Source organism: Pinus tabuliformis, chromosome 1_1, assembly GCF_031772625.1.
Source record: "Pinus tabuliformis cultivar Carrire ecotype Pingquan chromosome 1_1, CPIR1, whole genome shotgun sequence".
NCBI lineage: Eukaryota > Viridiplantae > Streptophyta > Pinopsida > Pinales > Pinaceae > Pinus > Pinus tabuliformis.
The window spans coordinates 565628827-565639499 of NC_142297.1; the positions used below are offsets into that span (position 1 = coordinate 565628827).

Genomic DNA, 10673 nt, shown 5'->3' on the forward strand with positions numbered 1-10673 from the left:
ATTTCACTCTGGGTCATCTCCTGATCCATCTCAAGTTTTGTATCACTCATCATGGTTTCTTTTTGATAATCAGTTTCCTAAGTTTGGCTACGTTCTACTTCATTTTCCTTTTCCCCAGGATTTCCTTCCATTGCTTGATCTTCGTTTGTGATCTCTTCGCTTTCCTCAAGAACTTGGAACTTGTTTTAACTAGCCTTTAGCCCTTCCCCTTGCTATTGCTTTGGTCCTCTCTTGCCACCTTTTCCTCAATTTACCACTTTGTGGTAGCTATCTGTTTCCTTCACTGTGTTAGCCTTGATGTTATTTAACACTTTACCGAGTGGACAGTCTTTAAATAGATGCCCATGTTCATGACATCTACGACATCTAAATGGAATATGCTCATAGTCTATTGTTTGCACCCATTCTTCATCAAAAACTTCCAGGATCACTTCATCTAGTAGAGCTCTTGATAGATCCATTTCCACACATATCCTAGCGAAGGAAGTGTATTTCCCTTTTCTTGTGGCTTCAGAAGCTTTGACAAAATGACCTAATTTATTGCCTATGGCTGTTAACGATTCATTTTTCCAGTAATCAAGAGGTAATGAATAGAGTCTTACCCAGACTGGTACCAAAGTAAAAGTCTCACGTTTCGGGACAAAATTCATCATCCATGGCCTTATGTAGAGTCTAGCTACTGCATAGAAGTAGGGTCCTCCTTCAAATACTTTGTCCTTGTCTTCAATATTCGTGAACACCACAGTGAAGAATCCCTTTGACCCAAGATGAAGGTCAATGCTCCCTTTAGGTTTCCAGTGATATTTGATCCATGTCTATAAAGCTTTTTCAGTGGGCCATAATCCCATGAACTTACAAATAATAGCATAAGTTCTCATGTGGTCCCTATGTGCTTACAGAGCAGGGTCATTTAAAATAACTCTGGGTGTGAACTCAACTTTGGGTTTGCAGGGTCCCTTTTGTTTCTTGTCTTTAGTACCTTGTTTTTTGTCTTCTACCTCCTTGCCCTTTGTGCCATTGATATCCTTATTGTTGGCTTCTACTGTTTCCTCTTCTATATTTCTTTCCTCTTCCTTCGAAGTACCTCCAGCATTTGCTAGAGGTTTATTACCTCTACTTACAACGACCTCCTTAAAGGAGGGGCTCTCCCTCCTCTACGACCCTCCATAGGGACACTATTTGCAACTTGCTGAAACCCTAGAAGTTCGCCTTCGTTGTTTTGCTTCTATCCTCTAGAATAACTCAAACAAAATCGGTTCAGGGGGAGCATTGCCTATACTTCTAATGGCTCATTTTTGGCATTATGGGACACTCCTTATTGCATGATGTTTACCATGATGTGTTCATATTAGTGCTACTGGTCTATATTCATGCATTACTCACTATTCATGTTGATTGAAGCTCATTCTATTGTTTATCATCTCTATGCCTTATCATATGTTGTTGCTCAATCCTTATTGACACCGCAAATGGTATTCATGTATATATCTATTTCTATGGACAGTATCTATGGAAGAAATGTATTAATCTCATGTATGTATCCTGAAGAAAGGGTCATGAAAAACCCATGTTGTAAACATTGTAAAATTCATTCATGTATGGGTTACTCGGATCAAGTCATGTCATGTATGTTACCCTATTATTTGGATGATTGATGTAAACTTGGGTCCATAGAGTCACCATTTATAAGAGAGGTCATATGTACTTATGGCTAGTCATTTATTTTCTTTATTAAGCCTTGTACTTATCTCACATATCACTAGACGCCCGACATATGCTCAAAGGGAGGATGGTTAGTATGAAAAGTTATTATCACATCTTGCAGTTGTGCCTCTTGATTCATATCATCAAATCTGACTTATAGTATTAAGCATGACAAAGGGAGTACTTCATTCAGCTTGGTTCCACCCCTTTCCCTTAATTTCAAAGGGGAAGAGAATACTTGGTGTTTGTAGGAGGTTACCATCAAGTCCAAAGGGGGATATCATTGGAATTATGACTAATATGTTGTCCTTGATGGAAACTTGCATGTCCAATATGTCCTTAATTCAACTTGGTTATAATATTATGATTATAGAATTGTTGAAGATGACATGAATATTGGTACAGGTATTGTAAAAATGAGGAAGTATATTGGCAACCTTATTGTGGGTTTGTTTTGAGAAAAGTTGAAATTATGAAGTTGAAAAAGTATATGTGACCTTTGTGAAGAAAAGCCACATACATACACATGTTCAATGAAAAAGAGTCGTGTATGTGATCCTAACCATCAAAAATAGAAAACCATGAGATTTTCCCATGGTAATCACCCACAATATTGTGTCGAAAACGACTATTTTATACTGTCAACAGTTACCAACAACATTACGAAAGGATTTGCATATGGTATTGGCAAGGAAAATGGCTTTAAAAAGAGAAGGATATCAAGGAGTTGTATGTGAATTTTATTGATTATTCATGTGTGATATGATTTGGAATAGGTGTGCACCAAGGAGAAAAGAGAGGGCTCATATTTGAAATATTTGATAGTGTATGGGAAACTAATTGGTATGCTTGATTGATTTACTTATGTTTAAGTAGTTATCAATGTGAGATATGCGGTTATAGTGGAGCTATGTGTTTGCAGATATTTGTCATTTTGATAGTGAAATATGAAAAATGTGTGTTTTACACGGGTTTTGTTTGATTCAGTGATTTGAGATATGTACAAAGGTTGTACTAATGAATGTTGCTTACATACATGAATCTTCTTCAAAATAGTTATGTATACTGCCTAAGTAAATGTGGTTTGATTAATGTTATTACCTGTTAATAAGTTTGGTCCTATTTGTTATTTGTTAATGGCTAACAAAGCTTGATAATGTTTCAATGATATATGGTTTGCTCTCAGCGACTAGTGAAAAATATGTTTGAGATATGTACTCAAGTTTTATTTGTAGGAAGTGTTCATTTACACGAATATATTTAATTGTAGTCGCGTATATGTTCTGAGTTGATTATGGTTTGGAGTGTTTTTTGTTTATGATAGTAGATTGGTTCCATATTATTTGTATTTTTTCTTCAAGGATGTCTTTATTATGACTATGACAGTTGTTGATTAGAATTTGGTTCTTGATCTAGTTGATCTATGATTGGTTTTTGGTATTCACAGAATTGACTTAGTATTGGTAGTATTGGTATGTTGTTTTGATATAGTTCAATTGGTATTGGTTTTCAATGACTCAGTGATTGGCGCATTGGTATTTAGTATAAGTTTTGGTATTCAATTATTTGAGATCTATAAGTAGATTTTATGCATAAAAAACACATATATATGTGGGTCCCTTTTAGAATAGTCACGTATATATTCTAAGTGATTAGTTGATTATTGGTGTTGGTTTGATTAATGATTGGTTGATTAGTATCTTGGTTGCAGAGATATTATTGCATTCAATATTCAATGTTTGCTTTTTGTAATTAGTATTGAGCATAATGTTGGTAATTAGTACTGAGCATAGTGTTGGGTGTGGGTCTAGTTTGAAAATACAATGAAAGTTAGATTACATGTTGTTTGATGGTTGTTTGGTAGGTGGATCCAATGTGAAATATTATGAAATGTGGACCATAGAGTTGTTGAGGGTCGCAACCCTCAGAGAGGAAGTAGGAGCTTTCTTTTAGGAGGAGCTGGAGAAAGATTAGAGGTTGTAGCCTCCTACAGGTAGAAGCTTGCATGCTAAAACGATTTAGTGCCAGTACAAGATCAAGATGTAATGAGACTTTTCTTTATATAATAAGAAATAAGACAAAGACAAAAATAGCAGTGGTTTTCTCCCACATTAGGATTCCACCTAAAATCTCATTGTCCTTATGTGTTGATGTGTTTCTTATTTGTTATGGCCAATCTGATCTTTACTGCTCTTTGATTTCCATATAATGAATAAGTAATAAAACAATGATGTAATGGTTAAGATAAATAGCTGACAGAAATTGTGAAGAAATGGTAATCTTCATTTACATGTTTTTCATTCACTAAAAAAGTGTACACACGCGAGTTGTCTGAATAAAAGTAGTGTATATTTCACTAAATTTGAAATTGAAAATTAAGTAAAAAGAAATTATTGATTCACCCCCCCCCCCCCCCCCCTTAGTATTTTTCTAACAACCATAATCTCTAATATATTAGTTTCAATTAAAAATATAGCTATAAGTGAAATATGGTTGACACCTTCATAATCCTTCAGCTAACATTCAATCCAACAACCAAATATCTTGTTGAATCATGTGTTTCTTACATAGACCAACTATAAGGACATAATATGCACTTCCATCAGAAGAATAACCTTATCCCAACATTGGACACAAGAGCATCGGTGTGTCCTACACTTTTCCTATTTTTCACCGCCCATGTAACAATGTGGTATAAGTGATAACATTGGGGGGAAACCCTTATGTGAAATATGAGATTGAAGGTTGAGAGTATCTTGGACTTTTCCCAGCTTACAAAATCCATTTATCAAAGTATTAAGTGAAGAAAAATTAGGAACACACCCTTTTTTAGACATTTTCCTCAAAACTTGAAACTTAGGCATCTTCAATCTTTCTTGAATTGCGTAGACCTTCAATCAACATAGTGAAGATAGAAACATCTACAACATATCCCACAGTAAACATTTCATATAGAGGTTGGATAGCTTCTGGAACATTGCCTTCCTTCCATAAACTACCAAAGTAGTGCAATTAACAACATTAGGAATATAGTTTCTATATTGAATTTGATTAAAAAGTTTGATGGCCTCCTAAAGCTTTTTCTCCTTATAAACACCATCGATAAATGTTGAATGGATAACCTCATTTGGCATGCACTAAGAATCCACCATAAGATCCAGAACCTTAACAAAAAGAAAAAAAAATGAGAAAAGTTGCACTCATCATTAGGGGAATTTTGAGGTCTAAAATGGGCCTCCTAAGGAAATTATAAAATAATAGCAGAAATAATAAAATAAGATTAGATTACATCATCACTTTTAGAGGCAAAAAAGAAAAACTACTTTTTCAACTCTTATTTTAAACTTATCTCCCTATGGATTTACTCAAATTTCAAGCAGGAACACTCGTTGGATGAAAATTTTGATTCCTCATTCAAGGAGTACCCATGTTGCATACTTTCGATGGACCTTGCGACATGAAAAATGAGAAATACATGAAAAACGTGATTGAAATCACGTTTTTTCATGTATTTCTCATTTTTTGTGTAGCAAGGCCCATTAAAAGTATGCAACATGGGTACCCATTGGATGAATATTTAAATTTTGCATCCAACGAGCACTCTTGCTTGAAATTCGAGTAAAAAATTATGGAGATAAGTTGAAAATACGAGTTGAAAAAATAGTTTTATTACTTTATTATTATTTACTCCAAAAATGGTGAATCATCCCCCATGGTTGACCTCATCATCTTGAATCCTATTCGTTCTTATAAAGTTTATTTTGGTTGTACATTTTTCTTAGGAGGCCCATTTTAGACCTAAAAATTCCCCTAATGAACTACATGTTGAGAGTCGGGTTAGCCTTGTAACCACCTTTGATTATTAAGGGGGTGTGTTATAGTGCATGCATGTTAAAAGTCGAAAGTTGCATCCATACATATTATCACCTCATCTAGATAAGTCTTACACTCATTGTCAAAGTTTAAAGTAGTTCATTTCAAATTAATATTAGTTGTTAAATTCACTCAAAAATGAATAGGCAATAAATAAGATAAATCATGAGATTGCATTCTATTCACAAAGATATACATATAAATACAATGTATAATAACCCTTGGTTTCATATTTCAAGTGGCCTCTTGGAATCCAATGACTCTTCATATTCCACACCATAACCTTAGTGGATTAGGTGTCCAACATTCCCCACCTTAATACAAAGAGGTATATATCAATGCAAGAAGAGAACGGTAATACAAAAATGTTAAAAATGCATGGAATTTTTTTTCTAAATGTGATCTATGAAATAATGGTATAAGGTTGGAGAACTCAAGGTCTCAACCAGTGGTGGATTATGGCTAACCACCAACACTAGAAAACTTAGTGTAGTTCCTTGAACAGTTCCCCCATATCATATTCAAGGTGAGAAGACAAAGAAAACTCAATTGTAATACTTTTGATTACTCAAGAACACATTTTGTGATATGAGAGAAATATCTTCTTTGTTGTTGAATCCCATTGCTAAGAAGAAATCCATCCAAGGAAAATAGTTTTTCTTATAGGAGGCTTGTTTTTGAAGCAACTGTTTGAACGACGAGTGTTTTTATGACAATGCTTACAAGAGTGAATATCAAAACAATGATATTTCATATGGCCAACTTCATTACAATTTTGGAATTTGAAAATATCTGGTTGTGGATAAGGAGCAGGTGAAGATGAGTTCTCCTAAAGAAATCCAACACTTTGAAATTTGATGGGCTTTGAGTGTCTAGAATATGAAAGGTCACACCCTTCTAATATCCAATAAAAGTTTTATGCTTATTGTTGACAAGTTCTTCCCAAGGTCTGAGGATGGGCTTGGGAAGTGCAAGTTGAATTTTTGCATCTACATGCAAATCTGCTCTCTCACTGGGCACTTAATCAACCTCAACCTCACTGATTTTATTAGTTTCTAGTTACTAATGCGAGTTCGTCTCATACTCAAATACAGGATTTATCTAAACAAATACTAGTTCATAATGGTGTCTCCATTGTTTTATCTCATCTTGTTGTATCTGTGATTTGCAAAAAATCAATCTTGTCATGTGCATTTTGTAGATAGGTCTGAATGTCATATAGAGTATCTTTGATGACTTTGATTGTGATTTCAGTAGTAGACATGATCTGAGTTCTCAAAAGCTCTAATAAATTATCAATTTGTTCCATTTAAAAACTTCAAAAAAAAATATTGCAAATTCCACCTTTCAATAATCAGTGAATCACAAAATAATGAGAATATGAATATTGACATGAAGTCTCAACACATCATGAAGGGGAGAAAAATCTAGGCATCCAATAAAGTAATATAGTAAGTGATTTCTGGTGTTATTCTTCACTGTGAATAGACTTGTTGTTCACAACACACAATATTTAATTGTTATATTCCAACTCACCATTAACACATATACAAGGAATTCACAATATATGAAGAGGGCATTTCATAATATAAGGCAATCATAATATGTGGAATTATATGATATATATCACATAAACGAAATTTGTAAGAATTAACTCAACAAAAATCTCAAATACCCAACATCAACCATAGATTCGAATATATAGCCAACTTCAAACAACACATGTGACTCACAATAGTTTTAACCAACACAAATACCATGAACTATGCATGGCGACTACGCATAAAGATAGTTGGAGATTAAATTTAATGATTCAACACATCAACACTAGCTTGGTAAGGTTATCTCAAACTAATGCATATACTAATTCCTCTATTATATAAAAACGACAGATTTATTATATAAATATTGCAGTAATGATTTCCTTTTGACGTGGATTCATCGTATCAAGAAAGACCATCTCTCAATGAAACATCTCTCTCATCAATGGTTTACAACATATGTAAATGGAATAACCCTTAACAATAGTTCAACGACCTATACAGCACAAAAGCATAAATTATTCATTGATGCATACATACCATAGATTAAACTATTCAACAATGCACCGAAAATAAATCAACACACTGAGACTTTCCATTAACACATATACAAGGAATTCACAATATATGAAGATGGAACCAGAGAATATAAGGCAATCACAATATGTGGAATTGTATGATATATATCACATAAATGAACTGTGTAAGAATTCAGGCAACAAAAAGATCAAATAACCAGCATCAACCAAAGATTCGAATATATATCCAGCATCAAACAACACATGTCACTCACAAGAGTTTTAACCAACACACATACCATGAACTATGCATGGGGACTATGCATAAAGATAGAGTGAGATTACATATAATGATTCAACACATCAACATTGGATTTGTAAGGTTTTCTTGAATTAATGCATCAACCAAAGATTCGAATATGTAGCCAGCATCAAACAACACATGTGACTCACAAGAGTTTTAACCAACACACATACCATGAACTATGCATGGGGAATATGAATAAATATAGAGTGAGATTCCATATAATGATTCAACACATCAACGTTGGATTGGTAAGGTTTTCTTGAACTAATGCATATACCAATGGCTATATTATATAAAAAATGACATATTTATTATATAAATATTACAACAATGATTTCCTTTTGACGTGGAGCCATCGTATCTGGAAAGACCATCTCTCAATGAAACATCCCTCTCATCAATGGTTCAAAACATACGTAAATAAAACAACCCTTAACAATAGTTCAACGACCAATACAATACAAAGGAATAAATTATTCATTGATGCATACATACTAGAGATTAAACTATGCAACAAGGCACCGAAAATAAACAAACACACCTAAGACTTTCCATTAAATCATATGGAAGGAATTCACAATATATGAAGATGAAACGATAGAATATAAGGCAATCACAATATATGTGGAATTATATGATATATGTCACATAAACAAATTGTGTAAGTATTCACTTAACAAAAATCTCAAATAATCAACATCAACCAAAAATTCAAATATACATCTAGCATCAAACAACACATGTGACTCACAAGATTTTTAAGAAACACACATACCATGAACTATGCATGGGGACTATGCATAAAGACAGTTGGAGATTACATATAACGGTTCAACACATCAACACTGGCTTGATAAGGTTGTCTCAAACTAATGCATATACCAATGTCTCTACTATATAAAAAATGACATATTTATTATATAAATATTGCAGCAATGATTTCCTTTTGACATGGAGCCATCGTATATAGACAGACCATATCTCAATGACACATCCCTCTCATCAATGGTTCACAACATATGTAAATGGAACAACCCTTAACAATAGTTCAATGACCAATGCAACACAAATGCATAAATTATTCATTGATGCATACATACCAGATATTAAACCATTCAACAACACGTCCAAAATAAACCAACACACCGAGAATTATGCTTCATTTTACTGCACAGATAGTTAATGCATTCAACCACCGCACCACACCAGCATTGTATGCATTCAACATAGGATTCCAATCAATGAAGGAGACTTAATGTTGCATTTAATGATGTCTATAAATCTCATTTAAAGCTCATATATTAAGCAATTCAATGCACATATATGATCCCAATCAAGGGTTAAAATTGATGCCCGTAGGAGTAGTCTATGGAGGCAGTAGAATGGCCCCTTTTCCGGCACCGGCCGGAAAATCGTCCGGCTCCGGCTGCCGGAAATCTCCCCCTCTTCCGCCACCATCGCTCCTCCCGTTCTCCGCCAACCTCCCGGTCCGCCCTGACATTCCCTGACAGATCGCCCTGACAGATCGCCGATCGCCTGACATCCTTCCTGCACAAGGGAATGCGCTGGCTGGGGGAGTAATTCCTTCATGCGCGATCTTTCCATAGACTACTCCTTTCCCTCCATTCGAATTCCACACCCGCGCGCTGTGCTCCCCTACCCTTACTCTGGACAATTCTACTGCCGCCATTGTGGTTTCGATCCTCTGCGAACTCCTTCGGCCACATACTCCTCGCAGGTAATCCGTATAAATTGTGCGCTCACATCTGTTTTGGTTGAGTGTTCGAATCTCAGAGGAGAAGTTTTTCGCTTCACATTTGGAGGTTTCTTGTCTTTCTGATATTAACATTTGTTCGGCGAGGCCTGGCCTTAGCGTTTGAACATTTCAGTATCACCTAGCAGGAGCAGGTTTCTTATGAGTGCGAGAAAGAATGGCAGGCGCAGGCAAATGCGTATCTGTAGCCCTCTTGGTCGTTGTCATGATGATGATGGGAGCAGCAGAAGCAACAGAGGTGAAGGCAGCTGCGCCCAGTCCGACAATGGAGGCAGGGGCCGCTTCAATGCCCGGCCTTCCCTCCCTATTCTCTGCCCTCGTCGCTTCCTTCATTCCGTTTCTGGCATGTCGATTTTACTGAGATGTCTTGAGGCTGTTCTCAGATCCATTTTTCTGATGCCTCTCAGAGGCGGCTACTATTTCCTTTATATATATATATGTAGTTCTGATTTATGTCGTATTATTATTTTCTATTCTTTTCTGGAGTAGAGGCAGAGTATTTGTATCTGGTACACTGTTTTCTTTCATCAGGTTAATCTAGGAAATAAATGGATCTTTTCAAGGTCCTTTCTAATTGATTGTATATTCTCTGGAGCAATAAAATTCTTTTGGACAACCTTGGATTATTATAATGGCGGTGACATGACACGGAGTTAGGGTTTGTTCGTATAAGGGTTATTGATGAATGTCCTTGGGCAGAATGTGAAGCAACTTGAATAGGTGATGGCCATCTGTATTCAGTTGCTTGTAGTGAGTACTATATATCTGAATGATTGAAATCGTCGCCAACATAATGTTGGGTTCTTCATTTTATTTTCCAGGAGCGACTGAGCATTGATCTTGGATGTATGGTTACCCATGGGAAATAAATTTAATCACGTTTGAATGAAACTGATGTTAATTTTACAGTTTGCAGTTTCACAGTGGGCTCACATCGGCGCTGAGATGATAAATAT

The 10673-nt window shown here is 35.3% G+C and overlaps 1 protein-coding gene across 1 annotated transcript; it reads left to right on the forward strand.

Moving 5' to 3' along the window:
* The first annotated feature begins 9307 nt into the window (after positions 1–9307).
* LOC149214417 (uncharacterized) lies at positions 9308–10333 on the forward strand. Its single transcript, XM_089390903.1, has one exon. The coding sequence runs from the start codon at positions 9875–9877 to the stop codon at positions 10076–10078; it is 204 nt and encodes a 67-aa protein (XP_089247029.1). The 5' UTR covers positions 9308–9874; the 3' UTR covers positions 10079–10333.
* The last annotated feature ends 340 nt before the right edge of the window (positions 10334–10673 follow it).

Excerpts from the sequence above, each read along its gene's own strand:
- LOC149214417 (XM_089390903.1), top strand. The coding sequence starts at position 9,875 with ATGGCAGGCGCAGGCAAATGCGTATCTGTAGCCCTCTTGGTCGTTGTC.